This window comes from Rana temporaria, chromosome 12 (assembly GCF_905171775.1).
Source record: "Rana temporaria chromosome 12, aRanTem1.1, whole genome shotgun sequence".
Classification (NCBI taxonomy): domain Eukaryota; kingdom Metazoa; phylum Chordata; class Amphibia; order Anura; family Ranidae; genus Rana; species Rana temporaria.
In genome coordinates, this window is record NC_053500.1 from 29,560,658 (window position 1) to 29,584,833 (window position 24,176).

Sequence of the window (24,176 nt, forward strand, 5' to 3'; positions counted from 1 at the left end):
AGGGCAGCTGGCGGATCCCGACTTGAAAGTCATGATGAGGCGCTGCCCCGACTGATGGCAGTGAGCGTCGGCGGAGAGCGGACTTCAGACCGCTCTCCGCTGAAAACGGGTCACAGGCATGCAAAACGAATTGCACGCCTGTGACCCAGAGGAGAAGCCCAGCCTAAAAAGCTCAGGCTGGAATTCTCACAATGCATGGTGCTGTGTCCTACAATGCATATGCTCTCCTTTGTTGAATGCCAATAACAATAACTGGTGTTAACATAAGTATAGTGCATCAGTTACTACAATGTATAGGAGTGAACACAAGCTACCCATATAACTTAATAGGGTAAATGTTAGAATTGCCAAATCACTTTGTTTTTCTATTCTAATAAAAAAAAAAAAATCTTGCTGCTGTTTCCAGAAAGACCTTGCCATTTGGATAAGCACGAAGCAAAGCGAATATGGCTGCTCCCAGTTGCATATATAATTACAAACTATACATAAAAACAAGCCTTTTAAAATGTTACCACGCTTTAATAAGGTTTACATTTAATTGATCTTGTTCACATGCACATAAAAAGCAACCAATAAAAATGCTTTGTCAACAAACAATATTGCAAGGGCAGAGACTGTACATTTCTTTAGGTCTACACACCCTGGTTTTAAATATATAGGATCGTGTGCAAGTAGGTGGAACAGAATTGAAACGGACACTAATTCACTTGTGTTCCACATAATCCTCCTTTTTCAGCATAAAAGAATATCTGTATAGCTGATCCCTCTATTAAGGCATTTTCAGTGACTTAATGTGCAGTTGGTATTATTACTCCCCACAAGCACATATCCAGGCATTGTTCCTTTATGTGCCTTAATGGCGGAACAGGTGCACTGCTGGCTCGGAAAATGTAAACAAAATATTCAATGAAAAGGCTCTTCTGAGTTAGCCAATGCAACTGCCAGTTTTCTAGACATTATGGCAAGAAAATATGGGAGCTGCATGGATTATAAGCAACCTAGAAAGCCTTGGTACCTGCATGTTTTAAAAGCAAGTCAGCAATGGCAGTTCCCAAATTTATATTCATACAGAATTCCTTTTAAATATAGATATTTCTATATTGGCCATTAAGCTTTCAGTGGTTCAGTGCAATTATAGTTTCATAGGGTCAGATTCTCGTAGAACGGTGTATCCTTGTGGCGGCGTAACGTATCCTATTTACTTTACGTCTCCGCAACTTAGACAGGCAAGTGCTGTATTCTCAAAGCACTTGCTCCGTAAGTTGCGGCGGCGTAGCATAATTCGGCCGGCGTAAGGCCGCCTAATTCAAATGTTGAACAGGGGGGCGTGTTTTATGTCAATGTGCTGTGACCCAACGTGATTGATGTTTTGCACTTACGGCACATGCGCCGTCCGTGGAATATCCCAGTGTGCTTTGCGTCAAAGTACGCCGCAAGGACGTATTGGTTTCGACGTGTACGTAAATTACGTCTAGCCCCATTCACGGACGACTTACGCAAACGACGTAAAATTATCAAATTTCGACGCGGGAACGACGGGCATACTTAACATTGGTACGCCGCAGTTATGCCTCATATAGCAGGGGCAACATTACGCCGAGAAAAGCCTAACGTAAACGGCGTATCTTTACTGCGTCGGCCGCGCGTACGCTCTGGAAATTCGCGCATCTAGCTAATTTACATATTTTGTCGCGTAAATCGGCTTACACGCCCCTAGCGGCCAGCGTAAAAATGCAGTTAGGCTCTGACGGCGTAAGAGACTTACGCCAGTCGGATGTAATAGAAATCTATACGTAACTGATTCTAAGAATCAGGCGCATAGATACGACGGCTCGGATTTGGACTTACGACGGCGTACATGGCGCTACGCCGTCGTAAGTCCTCTGAGAATCTGGGCCATAGTTGGTAAAATTGAATAAAGACACCAGTCCATACAGTTCAACCTAGGTGTGCATGTATTTGTTTCTACCACTTCCCATATCCCTGTATATTGTGTTCAATAAGCTACCCATCTAAAAGTTTTTTTTAAATTGGTAACCGTTCCTGCTAAAACCACCGATTGTGGAAGGAATTTCCACATTCTTACTGCTCTAATGGTGAAGAACTCCTTACACAGTTTAAGGTTGAACCAGTTCTTGTCCAACTTCATTGAGTGGCCACGTGTCTTCTTGAGTGACGTTGGAATTACCAATAAGATATTTGTATATTGCTATCGTATCCCTTCTTCAGCGTCTCTTCAGTTTAATGTTTGTAATTGTTCCTCATAAATTAAGTCCTCCAGAGTCTCCAGATGTTTTTTAATAACCTGACCCTGCTTTACACTTCTCCATAACTGTATCCCTGACCTGTCTAGTGTGTTCCTTGGCCTTCATGATGCTGTTTGTTTACGATAGTTCTTTAACAAACCTCTGAGGGCTACACAGAACAGCTGTATTTATACTGAAATAAAATTACACACAGGTGGGTTCTATTTACTTTTTAGGTGACTTCTGAAGGCAATTTGGTTTCCCTAGATTTAGTTAAAGGTATCAGAGTAAAGGGGGCTAAATACGAATGTAGGCCACACTTTTCAGATATTTATTTGTAAAAAAAAAATGAAAACCATTTATCATTTTCCTTCCACTTCACAATTTATGTGTCACTTTGTGTTGGTCTATCACATAAAATCTCAAAAAAATACATTTACATTTTTGATTGTAACATGACAAAATGTGGACAATTTTTTAAGGGGTATGAATACCTTTTTTTAAGGCTCTGTATGTATGTCGGCCCTGTACCACAATAGCTTTTTAACAGTTGTAGGGAATGGAGGCCACGTTTAATAAGCAGACCTTGTATTTTAGGAACAAGGACCACTCCAAAAGCCACATATTGATATTACTTCTTAGGCTGAAATCCCATTCGTGTTTCTAAAACAATATTATACATTCCTTCCAGGGGATCGGTCCATGCTAAATGTCTGTAGTGAATAAATGCTGTTGGGGTTTCCACAAATTTCTCCTGAGATTCCGGTGAAGGGATTCCGGTTGGATAATTATGTTTGGGGGGCGGGTGGCAGATCCTTGATCATCAGTTAGATCTGACCACAGAAGTCTCTGAAAGATATGAAACCAATCTGTCTACAACTCAAGCATTGATATTGGGTAGAGAAAAAAATCATCACCTATTTAAATGTTTCCCTATCTAATCCAATGCATAATGATTTTAGACATAAGTAATTACTAGAACCCCAAAAATAGGTAGCCTGTTGCTGCCTTCAGATATGTTGTGCAGCTAAATATGCGATTATCTAATTGGATCTTTTTGTTTCAGATTTCTGCCTGACGTGAAACTAGTGGCGCAGACATGTTTCGGAACAGTCTGAAGATGCTTCTCAGTGGTGGAAAATCCAACAGGAAAAACCGGTCCAGCGGTAAGACAACTCATGATAAACCATTTGGTACCTTTTCAGTTCTACTGCAGCTAATACTGTATACAGTTCAGTAAGATTATTTTATTGGCTAGGATGCTCAGCAAAAAGGGCCGTATTATGGGTGGGATTAGCAGCTTGACATCATTTTATTAGTAAATAAGTATGGAAAAATGTTACTGTCCATCAAAATGTTGCTTCATCTTATTGTTGTTTTTATACAGGGCTTATATAGTTCTGTCAGTTTATGCAGTGCTTTAAAGAACAAACTGTTAACATTCTATGCTGAAAAAGGCAAAAATACGATACGATATGATTGGTGCTGTACACAATGCTGGTCATTTTATAGAGACTTTCACTGTGGCTATTCTGAAGGGCTGTTTTCTCATGGCTGCCGCCACAAAATGTTTGTGACTCTGGGGGAGCATGTGGCCTCTTCTTATAATGCATTTCTTGGGCCCAGTTTCTAACTGCTAGGCCTTTAGCACTATGACATGATGAAGAGGGTGACGTCACTGCTACCTTTAAAGGAACACTAAAGGTTAGATCAATTGATTGCTGTAGGCTAGAGCATTTAAATATCACTTACCTCGTTTTTCCTTTTGACCTCCAAAATACAGTAATCCAGGTTTGAAAATGCCATTTCCTGTCACTCCTCTTCTTGCTTTCCACCAGCATCTGAGCCGTTTTGCATGGTGGAAAGCAGAATGTGCTCACCCCCTCCCTATGACTACAGCCCTGCGTGAAGATGCTCTCTTATCCCTCACAGGCATGGAGGCTAAGCCTAATGGGATCTGTAGTTCCCATTAGGCTGTGATGTAGCAAGAAGGAATGCGCACCGCAAACCAGGAAGTCAGTGAGAATAATGATTCAGGAGTGACGGAGGTGAATAAAACAGCTCGATTTCAACAGGTATCAAACTAGTTATAGAGGAAAATATTTTTGTCTTTACAACCCCTTTAATCTTCTTGACACCACTTTCCTGGGGGGGCTGATTTCTGAAAACTGAAGAGTGCAAAATCTGGTGCAACTCTTCATAGAAACCAATTGGCTTCCAGGTTTTTTTGTCAAAGCTGAAAGGATAAGTTCACTTTTTGGGAAAAAAAAACAATAAATGCACATTTTATTTTTTGCAGGTAAAAAAAATGTGCATTTATTATTTTTTTGTTGCAGGAGCCTGTAAAGCATTGCACAAGATCGCCAATGCCATGCAGGTCTCCTGCAGTCCTGCATAGCACTCCACAGCGCCGTGGTAGTTCATTGAGAACTACAAGCCAACAGCCGCTAAGGCTTTATTTTTTAACATTTTGACAGCTAGCTGGGAGGAGAAGATTCCCGCTGGCTGTCAGAGCAGGGGGACAGGGGTTGGTGCTTTCATATTATGTTACACCCTGAATATGGGTGTAACATGTTATGAAAGATGGACCTATACTTTAATTGAACAAGCTGAAATTAGAACCTACAGGAAAGCCAGGCAGCAGCTGGCATTTTAAATGGGGATTAGCAGTGGCAGCCAATACATGGGTACATGCGGACTCTGGATCCGCCCTTGACTGTATTGTGTAATACTTGCCTTTTTGTCTTAGAACCCTTCATGCTCTAGCAGGTAACACAAGATATTTGGTTATTTTATTTATGGCCACCCTTGTATAAACCGTGGTGTAGTGAATAGCACTTTCACCTAGCAGCTGAAAGGGTCACTGGTTTGAATCCCAACCACGACACTACATGCCTGGCGTTTGCATGTTCTCTCTGTGCCTGCGTGGGTTTCCTCCGGGTACTCCGGTATTCACTTTAAGGTCATCACACTTCAAAGACATGCTGTTAGGTTAATTGGATCCTGTCTAAATTGGCCCATGTATGTATGTATGTATGTATGTATGAATGTTAATTGGGGTCTTTAGATTGGAAGCTCCTTGAGGGTAGGGACTGATGTGAATGTAAAATGTATATGTAAAGCGCTGCGTAAATTGACGGCGCTATAAAAGTACCATAAATAAAATATAAAATTTTCATTTCTGCAACAGGCTTGTGTGTGGATAATATGGCTCAGAATTACGCATTTTTAATTTCCTAAATTGTCCAGCAGGAGGCAGCAGGCTGCCACTTTGAATTATCTTGACGCATATACAGTTTATTAAGGAACAATGAGGAGAAAATGTGCAGTGCTGGCATCTTGGATTGCTACCATGCATTACAAGTATGTATCTGCAGTGGCAAGTACAAACAATAGGCAAAAAATCGAAAAGCCACATAAAAGCAACTTTTAAACAGTCAAATCACAGTTTATGAGATTGTGGCCTGTTCAGTTTTGTAGACATACAGTTTTGTGCAGGTGATAATTTCATAGCCCTTAATGGCTTTCTGTACAAATAAAATTATATATAAGCAAGGCACATGTGACCTTGCCAGGAACAGAAAATGTGATGTCACAAATAAGCACACATACTGTATGTATTCTCTGTAATGATTTAGTTTTATTACTGTGGGGAAAAAAAAAAAATCTGTGAAGTTGACCACATTTTTAAGTACTGTTCAGGTGTACAGCAAACTGTAAACTTTGACGTCAACTTATTTCTTGTGTCAACGGATTTTACAAAGCACTTACCTCGAAACTTGTGGCGGCGTATCTTAAATCCCCCGGCGGAATTCAAATTCCGCGGCTAGGGGGAGTGTAGTATTTAAATCAGGCGCGTCCGCACGCCGATTTAACTGCACATGTGCCGTCCGCGAATTTTCCTGGCGTGCATTGCTCCCAATGATGTCGCTAGGATGTCATTGGTTTCGGCGTGAGCGTAACTTGCGTCCAGCGCTTTTGTGAATCGACGTACGCAAACGACGTAAAATTTCAAAATTCGACGCGGGAACGACGGCCATACTTAACATTGGCTGCGCCTCATAGAAGCAGGGGTAACTATACGCCGGAAAAAGCCGAACGCAAACGACGTAAAAAAAAAACGCCGGGGCGGTCGTTCGTTTCGGAATCGGCGTATCTTCTCATTTGCATAATCGTCGCGTAAAAAAAACGAAACGCCACCTAGCGGCCGGCCTGGAATTGCAGCCCGTCGGATCTGTAGTGCAAATCTGCAAAATGCACTAAAAATGCATAGTTTTGAATACAGCCTTAAACCATTCCATAGTTGCTTGGGTGGAAGGCTCTAATATTGGTACCTCTGGCCGCATTGGAAAGCCCTCTTGATCTGATGGGGCAGCCAGCTGATCACAGAGACAAAGCGAGATCAGATCTCCGATTGCCTCTACAGCCTTGGAGGACCCAAGCGACATCATGACGTCACTTTCAGTTTAGGGCAGAAGTAAACTATTTTTTTTCTTTATTTTGCTTCATATTTTGCGTTTTTTTTTTTGTCCCATGATCTCTCAATATAGAGGACCTGTCATCCTTATTTCTAGTGGGTGAGAAGTTGCATGTCAAAACCATGTGAAAGAGACAAGGTGCAGAGGGAGAGTAGTGGTGACCTGAAGTTCACCTAAAAGGATAGGTGGATACTTGACAGGATAATTGCTAAATGCCAGAAAAGTGAATTCTCCAAAATTAACATGGCACCCCTGTGACCTTGTCCTAAAAACAAATATGTTGTGGGCTCTAAAGTATCTGCTCCCTTATATCCTGAGTATAATTAATTAATTTAGTGTAGCGCCATGCTCCCATTGAATAGGCGCTATGTGTTAAATTATAATTGTCTGAGCGGTAGTTTGACTCGGAAGGATTATGCCAAATTGTTCTGTTTCAGTTCAGCTGGGTTGCACAAGTTTCCCCTTGACGGTGGGTGTCGCTGTTACCACAGGTCAAGGTTGGAAAGGCAGCAGGCTGGGTGCATTGGGTATCTCTTTCCCAGAAGCAGCTCAGGGGGCGTGGTCAACACGCTGTGCATTCTGGGGAGAGGTACTTAAGGGGCAGATTCCGTTTTGGTGGGGTTTGTTTTCCGATCCTGACCTGATGGCCCTCCTGGACTCAGGTAGAGAAAAGGGAAACTGCCGCTCCAGGTGAGTACACTCCGCAATCCGTGTCCTCTCAGAAGCGTGGGTGCAGGCAATGCACGGAGCGAAGACTGGAGAAAAAGACTGGACAGCCGCACTTCCACAAAATTCCTAAAATGTTGCCTTTAGTAGTAAAAAATGGAAACCGCACTACAAGTCACAGCAGACAGTGGGGTGGATAGCTGCCGCGTTTCGCACTGGAGTATCAGCGCTTCGTCATAAGCGGTTTGTTTTCCGATCCTGACCTGATGGCCCTCCTGAACTCAGGGATGTGTGAGCTGTTTAATAGCCTCGGTCCGGCTGGCCCGAGGCCTCGCAACTGAGACTAGGCCCAGGAGTTTCTGGGGCCTACTAATCCAGGGATGGTCCTTCGCTACCTTATCTATGGAAGGAAGCTGAACCAGTGGGATTCAATTGATGGACGTACCCTGGCGGATTTGCTTCCACTGTGCTGCCGGCCTGGCTGAAAGATTCTTGGCACCGTGAGTTGTGTAAGTTTTGTTGGAACTATACCACGTGTGCAGTTGGTTTTACGATCTTGTGGCAGGAGATTGTGGGACGGCCTGACGACACTTGGCAAGTCTGTGGCAGAGACTTTGACAAGCTTCGCACCAGCTGCTAGGCCAGTGAGAGAAGGCCTATCTGGTGGTTGCTGAAATCCAGTGTGGAGCTGAGTAAATCCTCTGGATCTAAGTTGTACCCGTGATCCGCAAAGCAAAAGTATCCGAGTCCTTCCCTATCCCTCTACCCCTCTGTTGGAGAACTTTGTTTAATAAAACCCTTGAAAGAGACTTTGTGTTTGGTGCAGACATTCTTATGGACAACTCTTCAAGGAGAACCCCTGAAATGAGCGTATGGAACAGTAAGATAACGGCAGGCCCAAATCTAAACCAGCAGCTCCTTCGGGGGTAGTACTACATTAGTAATAGTTCTATTATGTTGTCTACTTCCCAAAAGCCATTTAAACCTGAACTCTAGGCAATATACAGAAGAAATACACATTATACAGTATTTCTGTCCATCCAGTCCGAAGTTTTTTACAGCACACCTCTGTCTGGCAGGGGAGGAGACCTGATTTTAGGAGTTGGTCTCCAAGCACACTAGCTTAAAAAAACACTCCTAGCAGCAGATTTTGAGCATTTTCCTTTCTGCTTCTAGAAGCAAACCGTGTTATGCTATATGTCCATGCACCCTACTTTAGTCTAGAAGTGTTTTTTTAAACTTCAGCAACTGCTTACATTTTTTAAAATGCCCCCCATAACAAGTGTCCCCATTTGAAGATTTCCCTACTTTTCCTTTTCTGGAGACAAATGAGCCACATGGAATGTATTCCAGTGGCCAGAATAAATGAATATTCTGCCCAGTAGAGTGCATTTACGTTACGCACCATATGCCCTTGAACGTGCTTACATGCGCAACAATCGAGGCATAAAGTCTTGGCAGAAAAAAATCCAACATATTTCAGGTTTAAATTGATATTCTTGTGCGCGTGAGGCCTAAATATAAGTAGGGTCTAGTGATAGGAACGGTAATGAACGTAGAGCTCCATTTCAAGCTCTCTGGTCTAATTTTCACCTGGTATGATGTGCTACAGGTTGTGCTGCCTATGCCATGTAAGAACTACCGTATTTATCGGCGTACACCGCACACTTTCTTGCCCTGAAAGGGCAAAATCGTGGGTGCGCGATATACGCCGATACCCGCTTCCCGCGCCGTGTTTGAATGCCTGCGCCGACATATACCGAGCGCAGTACGCTCGGGTACATTCGGCCAGGCTCGGCTTCGCTCGTAGTCACGCTCTGTGACGTTTATGCGTGAGAAGCCGAGCCTGGCCGAATATACCCGAGTGTACTGCGCTCGGTATACGTCGGCGGAGGCTTCAAACTGAGTGCGGGAAGCGGGGATTTTACATGAAGACAGCGCGGGAGAAGCCAGGAGGACACCACCGAGGCCGGAGACGGGCGCCGGATCGGACGAGGCCGCCGATGGACGCCGGGCAAGACACCAAAACTGTAAGTAGTAAAATGTAATAAAATGTTTTTTTACAGGATTTTATGGTCAAAATTAGGGGTGCGCTCTATACGCCGGAGCGGGCAATACCCCGATAAATACGGTATATAGATCTTAGATTTAGTCTTAGGATGCATTGCCTCAGTTACATGGAAAAGCTATAGAAAGTAGAGGTCAGAGATGTGTACGGTAACATGGCTAAGAGCCTGTGCAGACTGGGTTTTGTTTGCGCCACACAGGTTTTGCATTCCTATACAAGTCTATGGTAAGGTAAATCCTGCTTGAAGCAAGTCAAATGCACCTGTGATTGAATTCTGAATGACCTCAGAAGTGCCTCAAACTGATGTCATGAACACAAGCCCAAAAGCAGTCGGCCCGGGTCCCAACTACGCTCCGAGAAAAAAACTGGTGGTTAACAACCACTTGCAGTTGTTTAAAATAAAAATCATATGGATCTTTAACCACTTACCCCCCGGACCATATTGCTGCCCAAAGACCAGAGTACTTTTTGCGATTCGGGACTGCGTCGCTTTAACAGACAATTGCGCGGTCGTGCGACGTGGCTCCCAAACAAAATTGGCGTCCTTTTTTTCCCACAAATAGAGCTTTCTTTTGGTGGTATTTGATCACCTCTGCGTTTTTTATTTTTTGCGCTATAAACAAAAATAGAGCGACAATTTTGAAAAAAATGAATATTTTTTACTTTTTGCTGTAATAAATATCCCCCAAAAATATATAAAAAAACATTTTTTTTCCTCAGTTTAGGACGATATGTTTTCTTCTACATATTTTTCGTAAAAAAAATCGCAATAAGCGTTTATTGATTGGTTTGCGCAAAAGTTATAGCGTTTACAAAATAGGGGGTATTTTTATGGCATTTTTATTAATATTTTTTTTACTAGTAATGGCGGCGATCAGCGATTTTTTTTTCGGTATTGCGACATTATGGCGGACACTTCGGACATTTTTGACACATTTTTGGGACCATTGGCATTTTTATAGCGATCAGTGCTATAAAAATGCATTAGATTACTATAAAAATGCCACTGGCAGTGAAGGGGTTAACACTAGGGGGCGGGGAAGGGGTTAAGTATGCCTGGGTGTGTTCTTACTGTGGGGGGGGGGTGGCCTCACTAGGGGAAACACTGATTTTCTGTTCATACATTGTATGAACAGAAAATCAGCATTTCCCCTGCTGACAGGAACGAGAGCTGTGTGTTTACACACACAGCTCCCGTTCCCCGCTCTGTACCGAGCGATCGCGTGTGCCCGGCGGCGATCGCGCCCGCCGGGCACACGCACGGGAGTCGGGGGCGAGCGGGGGGCGCGCGCGCGCGCCCGCCTCCGGCGGCGCGCGTGCGCCCCTAGTGGCGGCTAAAAGGTAGGACGTCCATTTACGTGGTCTCGCCTAGGAGAGCCACCTTGTGGACGTATAATGACGGTGCGGCGACGGCAAGTGGTTAAAGTACAACTACAGTTATATCTTGGATTGCGAGCATAATTCGTTTCAGAAACATGCTTGTAATCTAAAGCACTCGTATATCAAATAAAATTTCCCAATAAGAATTAGAAACGCCTATTGATTTTCCATTACTATACAGGTAAATTATATATTTTTTTTAATGAGATATACTAATCTTTGTTTATAAAGATTCTATTAATTAAAAAAAAAATTCTACACATCTTGATTTTCTCATTGTTCCTTTTGGTATTTTTTCCCTTTAACATATACAGCTTCTGGGAATACATTCCTAGTTTCTGCTTGATTTGCGATATGACGATACTCTGGGTATCTGATCCAGAAAGAGCAACGTTGGATGTGTTTAAAACTATGATTCTTTATCTGGGTGACTTAACAGCTCTACCTTGGCCTCTCTCCCTCTTTGCTGTATAGCTGCTTCACTTAGTCACAGAATGTCAGGGATGGGTCAGGAAAATATGCCCACGTATGATTTACGAGCCTGTGCACTCTGAAAGATGGAATAATCAGCTATGATCGTAGGCTATAATGCATGTGCTTGTTCAGTGGTCCTTTTCATATCTACTGTACACAGTCACATCTTGCATGTGAGCTCCGGGATTATGAAATGACATTTTCTGGAAACCCTTTGTGCCTATGAATTCTTTTACTACAGGAATACTTTACTGATATAAAAATTGTAAAAACAATATATTTATTCCAGAGAAAAATATGTTGGTATGATCCAAGTTATCAATTTCACATAGGTAGTTCGTGCTACTCAGGGCTTTTTTTCAGCGGGAACGCAGTTCCGGCACCTCCTGGACTGACTGTATGTAATGTCGAGGGGTGCTGGGGTGTGCTGCAGGGTATTGATGCTCACTGCTGGTGGATCTATTCTAGCTGGAGGGGATCTGTTTTCTTTATCGTACATCACGGGACACAGAGCGGCATTCATTACTATATGGGTTATATGGAGTACCTTCAGGTGTAGACACTGGCAATCTCAAACAGGAAATGCCCCTCCCTATATAACCCCCTCCCATAGGAGGAGTACCTCAGTTTTTACGCCAGTGTCTTAGGTGTTAGTCATGGTTTAGCTTGCCTCCGCATCCTTGGGATTAGGTGAGCTACCGGTTCTGTCCAAAAAAGCCTCAGCGCTAAAGTGGTCAGTAACCGGACCCCAAACCCTTGGGGTATAGCCCATAATGCTTTTCTTTTTAGAGAGCTGGACCCTGGGCCCAGAACTTAGAAACCTTTGGGTACCTAAAGTTTTCTGTTGCCAGGGTGCTATATGGGCCCAGGACAGTGGATCCTTCATAGGAACCCAGGGCCTGAAGGTCTAGACATCCCCACGGAGATGGGGGAAGATTGGGCCTCTTGCTTGGCAAAGTCCTGCGGCATGGAGCAGGTAAGTGAGGGGAAAACTTGCGGAACTTGGTTCTTAGCAGGTTTTTTTCTGGGGGGTCACAGGGGACATGCCTAAAGTTATGCACTGCATCTGGCAAACTAGTCACATATCATAAAGATAGGATGGCTCTCTATGTATTATTCCCCATAAGATGTGACCTCCCTTGTAGTGTTGGAAAAGCATTGAGTGGGGCCTGTGTTATATAAAAATATATGTGTGTGTCAGAGAGCTTTGCTTACCTGCAGGCCTCCAGGCGATGCTCCATTCAGTCTTCCTCCTCAGAGCCTGCAAGCAGGCAAAACGCTGACCTCCTCATGGTTCCAGGCTGCAGGCTGCAGTTTGCTGGAACAGAGAGGTCCCTTCCTCCCAAAATCCCCCCCCCTCCCCCTGTCGGGAGGGGCATTTCCTGTTTGAGGTTGCTGGGGGGGAAGGGCGGGTCAGTGGCTTAAAGGAAGGGGCGGCCCTTCCTTGTTTGTTCCATCAATACTTTGGAACTGAGGAGAAAGACCAGAGCGGCAGCACGGGGCGCCGAGGACACACAGTGGCCAGAAAGGATATTGCAGTCTTCAGAGGACTGTTTTGTCAAGCCTAGAAATAGGCTGTTTCTTTTCCATCTCATAGTTTTTCTTTGCAATACTACTCAGGGGGACAGAATGTTTTTTCTTTCCTGGATTTGAAACAAAAACGAAAAAAAAAAAAAAAAAAAAAAAAAAAAGTCATCTAGGGGAGAGGAAGCATTTTTTTATCCCCCAAACAGGTGTTTGGACAATTAACTTTTATAGTTCCAAATACCAATAGGTAGCAGGTGTACCTCGGTATTGTACCATGGTATGCCGCTGTTTTCCCTACAGGGAGCCTTGGGGCCATCGGGATCTGGGGCTGGAGCTGACGCGGGTCAGTCCAACCCTAAGATGGTCACGGAGGAGGTATTACTCACCTCTTTAAAAGAGATGCAGAAAAGCATGGGAAAAATGATATCCGCAGCTATGCGGGGCAGTAAGCGGAATAGATCTCCGTCGCCCGAGCGCGGACCCTCAGAAGAGGAGGTCCTTTCCTCAGGGGAATTGGACGACCTCTTGGACACGGACCAAGTAGGTTCAGGGATCGAAGACCCGGATACAGAGGAGTCTGGGGCAGTCTCCCTGAGGGAGAGCTGGTGGATTCAAGGATTGTCGGACTTGGTCCATAGGACATTCAACTTGCCAGTACCAGATCTCCAGGTATCGACGGTTTCAGCTTTGGGCTCACTGAGGGCGCCTCAAAGCAATGCTGTGTTTCCGATCCATCCTCTATTAGAGGGAATTTTGTTCCAAGATTGGAACAAGCCAGATAAGATCTTCTTACCACCTAAAAGGTTCTCTGTCCTATATCCTATGGAAGAAATTTTTTCCAAAAGATGGGCTACTCCTGCAGTGGACGCAGCCATCTCATGTGTTAACAGATCGTTAACATGCCCTGTAGAAAACATACAGGTGTTCAAGGATCCAGTTGATAAGCGCTTGGAAGCACTACTTAAGAACTCCTTCACTACTGCAGGGGCAGTAGTACAGCCAGCTGTGGCTGCGATTGGGGTCGCTCAAGCATTATCGGATCAATTTAAGCAGATGCTTAAACTTATTCCGGCCCAGCAGGCAGAAAATTTTTCGGATGTCCCTAAGGCCATATGTTTTACGGTAGACGCAATCAAGGATTCTATCCAGCAAGCGTCACGTTTATCGTTATCCCTTATCCATATGAGAAGACTCTTATGGTTAAAAAGCTGGGAGGCTGAGCCCCCATGCAAGAAGCTCCTGGTAGGGTTCCCCTTCCATGGAGGACGACTCTTCGGAGAAGACCTAGATAAATACATTCAGACCATTTCAAACGGCAAGAGTACTCTCTTGCCAACTAAGAAGAAGGTTCAGGGACCTGCGTTTAAACGACAGTATTCCCCTGGGCAGGGGCCCTCTAATGCCAAGCAGTATCGACGGCCTCCTGCAAAAGCAAACTTCGGCTTCAACAGCAGATCACAAGGACAGGCTGTTAGAGGCAAAAGGCAGTGGTTTCGCAAACCAGCAAAACCAGCCCCCAAGCCAACCTTATGAAGGGGCGCCCCCACCCACGAAGGTGGGGGGAAGGCTGCGACTCTTTTCAGAGATTTGGGAAGCCAGCATTCCCGACGAGTGGGTACGGTCTTCCGTGGCCACAGGCTACAAATTAGATTTCCTAAGGTTTCCTCCTCCTCATTTCCAGAAGTCGAGGATTCCAAACGATCCGGAAAAGGGAGCCGCATTAAGATCGGCATTAGATCATCTACTTTCCCAGGAAGTAATAGTAGAGGTACCAGTCCTGGAACAGGGGCTGGGTTTCTACTCCAACCTATTCATCATCCCAAAATCCAATGGAGATGTCAGGCCAATTTTGGACCTAAAGATGGTAAATGCATATCTAAAGATCCGCTCATTTCGGATGGAATCCGTGCGGTCAGCAGCTGCCACACTCCAGAAGGACGACTTCATGGCGTCCATAGACATAAAGGATGCCTACCTTCATGTTCCAATTTATCAGCCACATCAAAGATATCTACGCTTCATGGTGGCTTCGCGTCACTTCCAATTCGTGGCGCTTCCCTTCGGGTTGGCTACGGCCCCCCGGGTGTTCACGAAGGTCCTAGCTCCAATCCTAGCCAAACTAAGGATCCAAGGGGTCACGATCCTAGCATACCTGGACGACCTCCTAGTCATAGATCACTCGTCTCCCGGCTTGGAGCGAGCAGTGGCCCTCACGGTCCAATACCTCGAGAGGTTCGGCTGGGTCCTAAATCGAGAAAAGTCAGCTTTCCAGCCCACAAAGCAGTTGGAATATCTCGGCATGAGATTAGACACAGAACAACAAGGAGTGTTCCTACCTCTGAGGAAGGTAAAAGCCATCAAGGAATTAATCCTACTGGTTCTAAGCAAGAAAGAACCGACTATTCGCCTATGTATGAGGTTACTAGGCAAGATGGTGGCCACATTCGAGGCGGTACCATACGCCCAGAGCCACACTCGCATCCTACAGGCAGCCATCCTGTCAGCATGGAGCAGAAGGCCACAGGCCTTGGATATCCCGTTGCCGCTCTTATCAAGAGTCCGACAAAGTCTGTGTTGGTGGTTAGACCCTCAGAATCTACTGAAGGGGAGGTCTTTCAGCCCAGTGGCTTGGAAGATAGTGACCACAGACGCCAGCCTGACGGGCTGGGGAGCAATTTTGGATGGTTGCACTCGCCAAGGTACTTGGGCAAAGCCAGAGAAGCAGTTGCCCATCAACATCTTGGAGCTCAGAGCTGCTCGACTAGCCCTCAGGGCTTGGACGTCAAAATTGCAGGGGTTCCCGGTGAGAATTCAATCAGACAATGCCACGGCCGTGGCACACATAAATCACCAAGGGGGAACCAGGAGTCAAGCCGCTCAGAGAGAGGTGAGCTTGATTCTTCTATGGGCAGAGGCTCATGTGCCCTGCATATCGGCAATATTCATTCCAGGAGTGGACAACTTTCAGGCGGACTTCTTAAGCCGCCAGACTCTATGGCCGGGGGAATGGTCTCTGCATCCACTAGTCTTTCAAGCACTCTGCCAAAGATGGGGAGTGCCGGACGTGGATATCATGGCATCGAGACTCAACAAGAAACTAGACAGGTTCATGTCCCGCTCAAGGGATCCGATGGCCTGCGGAACCGATGCGTTGGTTTGCCCTTGGCATCAGTTCAAACTTCTTTATGCGTTTCCCCCGCTCCAGTTACTACCCCGCCTGCTGCGCAGGATCCGGGTGGAGCACATACCAGTCATCCTGGTAGCTCCAGCATGGCCCAGAAGGGCATGGTACTCACTAATCTTAAGGATGGTAGTGGGAGACCCTTGGACTCTTCCTCTACGGCCAGACCTGCTATCGCAAGGTCCGATCCTCCACCCTGCCTTACGGCATCTAAATTTGACGGCCTGGAAGCTGAATCCCTGATTCTCAGGGGTAGAGGTCTGTCTCAGAAAGTAATCTCTACCCTAATCAGAGCCAGGAAACCGGTCTCTAGGGTGATTTATTACAGGGTCTGGAAGGCCTATGTAGGCTGGTGTGAGTCCAAGCGATGGCTTTCTCGCAAATTTACCATCGATAGAGTATTAAGTTTTCTCCAGCTAGGAGTGGATAAAGGATTGGCATTAAGCACAATCAAAGGACAGATTTCTGCTCTGTCAGTGTGGTTTCAGCGGCCGCTGGCCACCCACTCGCTGGTTAAGACCTTCCTTCAAGGGGTCTTACGTATTAGACCTCCAGTTAAATCCCCGCTTTGTCCGTGGGATTTAAATCTTGTTCTGTCAAGTTTACAGAAACAACCGTTTGAGCCGTTGGCTGATATTCCTTTGGTTCTACTGACAAGGAAGTTAGTATTTTTGGTTGCCATAGTTTCCGCAAGAAGAGTTTCGGAGCTGGCAGCCTTATCCTGTAAGGAACCATATCTTATTTTTCACAAGGACAGGGTCGTTCTCCGCCCTCATCCTTCCTTCCTACCGAAGGTTGTATCCAGTTTTCATTTGAACCAGGATTTGGTATTACCATCCTTCTTCCCTAAACCTACTTCCAGAAAGGAAGGGTTGCTGCATACCTTGGATATTGTCAGGGCCATGAAGGCCTATCTTAAAGCTACAAAGAAGATCCGGAAGACAGATGTGCTGTTCATTCTACCGGATGGGCCCAAGAAGGGGCAGGCAGCTGCAAAGTCCACCATTTCTAGGTGGATTAAGCAATTAATCACTCAGGCCTACGGCTTGAAAGGGTTGCCTCCTCCAGTATCATTAAAGGCTCATTCTACTAGAGCCATGGGCGCCTCCTGGGCAGCACACCACCAGATCTCTATGGCTCAAGTTTGCAAGGCGGCAACCTGGTCTTCTGTCCACACGTTTACAAAATTCTACAAGTTGGACGTAAGAAGGAATACTGATACTGCCTTCGGGCAGGCAGTGCTGCAGGCTGCAGTTTGAGACCCTCGGATTCCGGGGGCTCCTCTTGTTCGAGTTAAATTTAAAAATTTTATTTTTCTCAACTAAGTTGGATTTATTATGATTTGAGTATATCTCTAAATTAAATCCTTTTGTCTTGGAGATGTTCTCCCTCCCCTCATTGTAAGCATTGCTTTGGGACATCCCATATAGTAATGAATGCCGCTCTGTGTCCCGTGATGTACGATAAAGAAAAAGAGATTTTTTAATACAGCTTACCTGTAAAATCTTTTTCTTGGAGTACATCACGGGACACAGAGCTCCCACCCCTCTTTTTTGAGGACCATTTTGGGAGGCATACTGCTTGCTACAAAACTGAGGTACTCCTCCTATGGGAGGGGGTTATATAGGGAGGGGCATTTCCTGTTTGAGATTGCCAGTGTCTACACCTGAAGGTACTCCATATAACCCATATAGTAATGAATGCCGCTCTGTGTCCCGTGATGTACTCCAAGAAAAAGATTTTACAGGTAAGCTGTATTAAAAAATCTCTTTTTTGCAGGGAGTCTATTAATGCTGGCTGTGTGAAGATCTGTTGATGCTGCCGGGAGTCTATTGTTGCTGGGGGGGGGGGATTTTGTTGTGGGTGGTACATTGTTAGGGGGATCTATTGTTGCTGGCTGAAGGGGAAACCAAATTCCATACAAATTACTTAGCACAACAAAATGATACTTGGTTCTGTATTGTCTAAAAGGGACGGTACTGGGAGGGAACCAAGGGACATTGCTCGGAGGTGGGTAGGGGCAGAGAAAACAAGTGACTCGGAAAAGGGGAGTTCCCGCACCTATCCCTTGAGAAAAAAAGCCCTGGTGCTACTAAACAGGAGGACCCTGCATTCACTATATCTGGTCTCCCACATTACTCAGAACATGGAAATGTAATAGTTTTAGTAAATATAAACGGCTATTCCCTTCCCTTCCCATTAACGGTTCGAACCCTGGCCTGTTCCTGCTGAACCAGCCGAGATTCGAGATTCAAGCATAAATGTCTAGTAGACATTGCTTCTTTTTTTTTATTTTACATTCAACAATGTGAGTTGAATGAAAAAAAACTGACAGATCGACATACTAACACAAGTGATGTTGGGACGGCAATCTCTCCCGCTGTGCTATTGTATTTTGACAGGATGGAAGTGCTGCAAGCGCTGATTGGATGCTGGTTCCAGCATGTCCCTTTCCAGCACGTCCCCTTGGAAAAAGCCGGTCATTAGACTGACTAGAGTCGGAACAGACTGCTGTACACAGTGATCAAAAGTTGACGGTTCCTGCTGAACCAGATGATTATCGGACAGCTTGTACCGAGTTTAGGTGGACATGCTTAAATAAAGTCTGCACCCTACATATTATATACACTGTACATAGTCTGCGGTCTATGTATCCACATAATGCTCCACACTGTTCTACAAATACTGTAGAACAATAGTTTCCAGTGGGAGGAAGGACTAATGGTGCTCAGCAGGGGGTAGTGAAGAATAATGATGCCCATTAGGGGGTGGTGGGAGGGGGAAAGTAGTGCACAGTGGGTGGTTAGGTGGAACAATAGTACCAAGCTGGGGGTGTGGGGAGTAACAGGTGACAGAAGAAAGTAATGTCCAGTAGAGGAGGTGGGAGGGCAATAGTGTCTAGCAGGGAAAAGTGGAGAACAATACTGCCTAGTGTGAGTAGGGAAGAACAATAGTGCCCAGGTTGGGCAGGGAAATGATAGTAGTATTTCACTGGGTGGTTTGGGGAGAAAGGTAACAATAGTACCCAGTGGGGATTGGTGTCAGCGGACAAGTATAATACCTTGCACTGTGTCCTGTGCTGCTGCTTTTTTTCCTCCTTGCTCTTGCTGCTGCCAGGACTATACAGCCTCTGTCGGGGCAGGAGATAACTCCACCACTCGAGTCTGCATAGAGCTGGAGTACAGTGCTAGCACAGGAACTTCAGCAACCAGGATTGTGTTAAAGGGGTTGTAAAGGTAAACAAATGTTTTCCTAAATAGCTTCCTTTACCTTAGTGCAGTCCTCTACTTCACTTACCTCATCCTTTTGGTTTTGCTTTTAAATGTCCTTATTTCTTCTGAGAAATCCTCACTTCCTGTTCTTCTGTCTGTAACTCCACACAGTAATGCAAGACTTTCTCCCTGGTGTGGAGTGTCCTGCTCCCCCCTCCCTTGAGGGGGCGAGCAGGAGAGTCCGAACGCTCTCTACGTTGCAGATAGAGAAAGGAGCTGTGTGTTAGTGGGCATCCTGACTCTCCTGCTCTCCCCCTCCCCCCTCAAGGCAGGGGGCGAGCATGACACTCCACAGCAGGGAGTAAGCCTTGCATTACTGTGTGGAGTTAGACAGAAAACAGGAAGTGAGGATTTCTCAGAAGAAATAGGAACATTTAAAAGCAAAATGGAAGGATGAGGTAAGTGAAGGAGGACTACACTAAAGTAAAGTAAGCTATTTAGGGAAAACTTTTTTTTACATTTACATCCCCATTTAATTCACACTTGTGGAAGTAGATCAGTTAAATGTAGATTTCTTCTGTTTTCTCCTCTTCCTTCTGTGGGGTAAAATTGCAAAAAGTGAAGTAATCTTTCTATAATCATGTCGGACATATAGGAAAGAAGCCGGGTATAAAACAGGAAGTACTGGGATTGTGGGAACGGTAACACAGAACTGATGGTGTTCAGCGCTGTTGGATGTTGCAATGAGTGAGACCTCAGAACGACCTCATTGTCTGATAATGTTTCACTCTGTTATCTAGGAGGTTATTATCTGGAACATTGGTAAACACAGTCATCAAGATAATGACTGCTTTTGGGCTCCGTGTATCCTTGTCTGTCTTTTGCATGAGTGGTGCAGAAGAAAGAACTTTTAAATATGGCCATACATGGATCAAAATTCATCCTGTTCAGCAGGAACCAGCCAAATTTTGATCCACATGTATGGATACTGTGGTTGTACAGACATCAATCTACCTATCGGCTTCGGCTCAACCGCCCTGACATTTTTTTTCCCAAGACAAGCAGCGCTGCTGGCTATAGACTGCAACACTGATCAATGTATTCTGATGGCGCGGAATCTTCCCTACTGTCAGAATACAACAGATGACATTGAGCGTGTGGATGGGGAAATCGAGTCAATATTTTTTGTTTAACCTGTTTGGTTGAACAAAAAATCAGACTCGTCTATGGGTTGCTTAAGAGCAGTATGGTAGATCCTATTTGTCCAAGACCAGCTTTCAAATTCACAGGTAAAACCTAGGGCTAGATTCAGATAGCCCGCCATAAGTTTGTGCGGGCGTAGCGTATCTCGGATACACTACGCCGCCGTAACTTAGTGGGGCTGGATTCACAAAGAACCTTCGCCCTAAGTTACGGCGGCGTATCGTAAATCTGCCGGCGTAAGCGCGCCAAATTCAAATTCTGAAGAGGTGGGTGTGTTTTATGTAAATAAAACATGACCCCACGTAAATGACGTCTCTAACGATCGGCGCATGCGCCGTTCATGAACGTATCCCAGTGCGCATGCTCCTAATCACATCGCAAATAGTCAATGCTTTCGACGTGAACGTAATTTACGCAAAGCCCTATTCGCGAACGACTTACGTAAAATTCGACGCTGTCCCGACGTCCATACTTAACATTGGATACTCCTCATATAGCAGGAGTATCCCTACGCCGGAAAAAGCCTTACGTAAACTATGTAAAAAAATCCGCCAGGCGCACGTACGTTTCTGAATTGGCGTATCTAGCTCATTTGCATATTTTACGCCAAAATCAACGGAAGCGCCACCTAGCGGCCAGCGTAAATATGCACCCTAAGATACGACGGCGTAGGAGACTTGCGCCGCTCGTATCTTAGCCTAATTTAAGCGTATCTGGTTTCCAGAATACGCTTAAATTTATGACGGCGTAGATTCAGAGTTACGACGGCGTATCTACTGATACCACCGGCGTAACTCTCTCTGAATCTAGCCCAAATATTAAAAAATGATCCCTCCATCCACCTTACTACTTGTCTGACTAACCTGCATGAGAAAGATCTAGATGCTTACTCCTTTTCAGCTTGCTCCAGCCTGGTTACGTGATCGCCAGCTGCAGGAGAGCGAAGAGAATGCTTGACACAATGGCTGGTAAAGCTGGCAAGGTCACTCATAGGCTACCATGGCCTGTCCCGTGTCGGCGCTCCTTCCTCCTGCCTGCAGCTGCTGCTAACTGACGCAGGGGAACTGGATCATGTGACTGGTCCAGAGTAGCCTGAAAATGGGTATCCATGTTGGGTGACATAGGCCAGGGTTTTATTGAACATTCGGCCTATGTATATGGAAACTGGTACGACGGAAGTTGGCCATTTGGGTCATTACCAAAAACAGACTGCCCACCACCTCCTGTTCAGTGCTCTCTGACGGTTTAGTCAGAATAGTGTTTTTAAGACCAGTTTGAATTCTTTAACTAATGTGTAGAATTCTTGAGTTCTAGTATTGGGGTTTCTGTTATTTGAAGGATTTAGATGAAAATAGATGAAAGTTGTTTAAATTCTCTGTCATGTCTCTGGTCTAACTTGACAAAACAGATGTATTATTAAAGAAAAATATGAATCTAAATATAGAACCTTAGCAACATTCGGTGTCCATTTTTATGCCCTGTGAGTCTTGTTGCAGTTGTCTCACTCTGCATGCCCCATTACCCATGTTATCAGGGTATGCCTCTAAGCATCCTTTCTGGAAGCATCCCCCATGACAAAACTGCCTTGTTTATAGAACACAAGTGGTAAATGACACAAATCTTTGTGATGCCATCCGCGTCCACTGCAGTAATAATTACCAGTGTTTCCGAGGGGAAAACATGAGCCATTTGCCAGGCTTTGGTCACTGACTTTACTAGGTTTTGTTGGAATGAATGGTGAAATTACTGTAAAAGACAGATTTCTGAGTGTGGAACATCCGGTCTTCCTGGTCAAAAATAGCAGCAAAATAAAAATATCTCAAACATCAGTGTACCGTTCCCAGAAGTGTACAGATGGGAACATTACTTTTTTACAGCTCATTCAGAAAAGCTAAAGACAAGAAAAAGGTGTGTACTAGAATTGTAAAATAGATCGTCTATTCATCTGTGTCATGGGTATGGCTCTCAGCTGAGCCCTGTCTGGACATTTGTTTTGGTTCATTGGTCTGACAATGTCACCTTTTGTGTGACATTCCGGCTCAATAAAGGCCTAGTGCCCTTTTCAACACTATAGAGATCTAGCTTGGCTAGTATTTGCTCCAGTTAGCTGTCATGGTTTGTGGACCTCTCGGTTTCATTAGGTCTTATTTTATACTTTACACCTGGTAGACTTTTCTTTTCTTAAATATCATCTATAATGTTAAGGGAAGTATGCAAGCAAAACACAAACTCTGCAACACATTGTGTGAACAGCTATAGTGAAATACGTTTTCCATTTTATAGATGACCTAGAAGAAAAACACAATGTTCCCATAAGGATTGGGCTTTCATGGGTCCATATGCCAACTATGCATGATGCAAAATATGTTTTCTTACTTTACTGACCCCTTATATACTTTAAAGATGCAGTATGTGTATGTGTATAAATGTAAATATGTGTGTGTGTGTGTGTGTATAATATAATGTGTGTGTTTTATTTATTTATTTATTTATTTATTTATTTATTTATTTATATATATATATATATATATATATATATATATATATATATATATATATATATATATATATATATATATATATATATATATATATAATAAATGTATGTAGCGGCCTGCTACTTTCTAGCTGGCGCTGCTTTAAATTTAGAGGGTAGTCTGAGAGTTAATTGACTCAGACTGTATTATTTTTCACTAAATTTGGGCCTCTGTTCCAGCCATGGCTGTACTGTGAGTGACCACTATTGTTGTCTGGGGTTTTCTTTCCACCCCAGGCCGAGGGTGGCAGCAGTCAGGTCAAGGTGTTTTGGGTGTTCCCCTTCAGCAGCCAATCAGGGAGTTGATCGTCTCGCTGTGCATGCTGGGGAGGAGTACTTAAGGGACAGACGTCATTAGTCAAGGGTCGTCGTCGTTCCTGGGCTGTCGTCCCACCACCCCCTGTGTGTGGCCCTCATGGCCGGGGGTGCGTGTTCAAGTGTTCCTGGCTCCGGGACCACGTTGGTCCTGGGTTGTGATCTACTAAGTAGGACCGGTAGTCCGACTGGGTCTACGTTTGCAGAGTGGTCCTGTGCTGTACGTCCTGAGGGAGGAAGCCACTCGATGAAGAACCTGTCTTGGAGAGCACTGAGCAAGAGGCTGGTATCTCATGAGAGGCCTTGAACTTCATCGAAGGACACACCATTACTGAAGGGCTGAATGATGGTCGCCTGTCAGTTTTAAGTTCACAAGAAGTTATTCGGGAGAGATCTGGGTGCTTAATCCTGTGCTGAGAGGATTTTGGACCGAATATACCTCCATCTTTGGGAAGATCTGTGGCAGAGACTACCGAGTTTCCGTGTGACATCCTGGCTGCTAGGTTAGTGAGCGAGGCCTATCCAGGTGCACAATACCCGCTCTGGCTAGTATGGTGACGAAAGCTGCGTTGCTGGAAGCAGGAGTGTTTCTGGACAGAAGTTATACACCTGAACCTATTGCCTATTACCCACCTCTTCAACTACTACTACTTTTATTCTTTTACCAAGTTCAACAAATAAAGCAAAGAAAAAGAAGTCTAAAGTTTGGACATTGAACTTTTTCTCAGCTCTCATCTGATACCCTAGATGGCAAGGAAATGGAGGCAACATGCCTCCCAAAACAAACCAGCAGCTCCTTCGGGGGTAGTGAGATATATAGATATATAGATTTTATATATATATAGATTTTATATATATATATATATATATATATATACATATATATATAT

The 24,176-nt window shown here is 44.7% G+C and overlaps 1 protein-coding gene across 4 annotated transcripts in view; it reads left to right on the forward strand.

The window, feature by feature from the left end:
- The window catches only part of TANC2 (tetratricopeptide repeat, ankyrin repeat and coiled-coil containing 2), a 419,029-nt gene that overhangs the window by 77,387 nt on the left and 317,466 nt on the right, over positions 1-24,176 (forward strand). For all 4 annotated transcript variants that reach the window (XM_040330204.1, XM_040330205.1, XM_040330206.1 and 1 more), the window contains exon 3: positions 3,313-3,412. In XM_040330204.1, coding sequence (XP_040186138.1) covers positions 3,346-3,412 — 67 coding nt within the window. In that variant the 5' untranslated portion in view covers positions 3,313-3,345. The remainder of the gene's footprint in view (positions 1-3,312; positions 3,413-24,176) is intronic.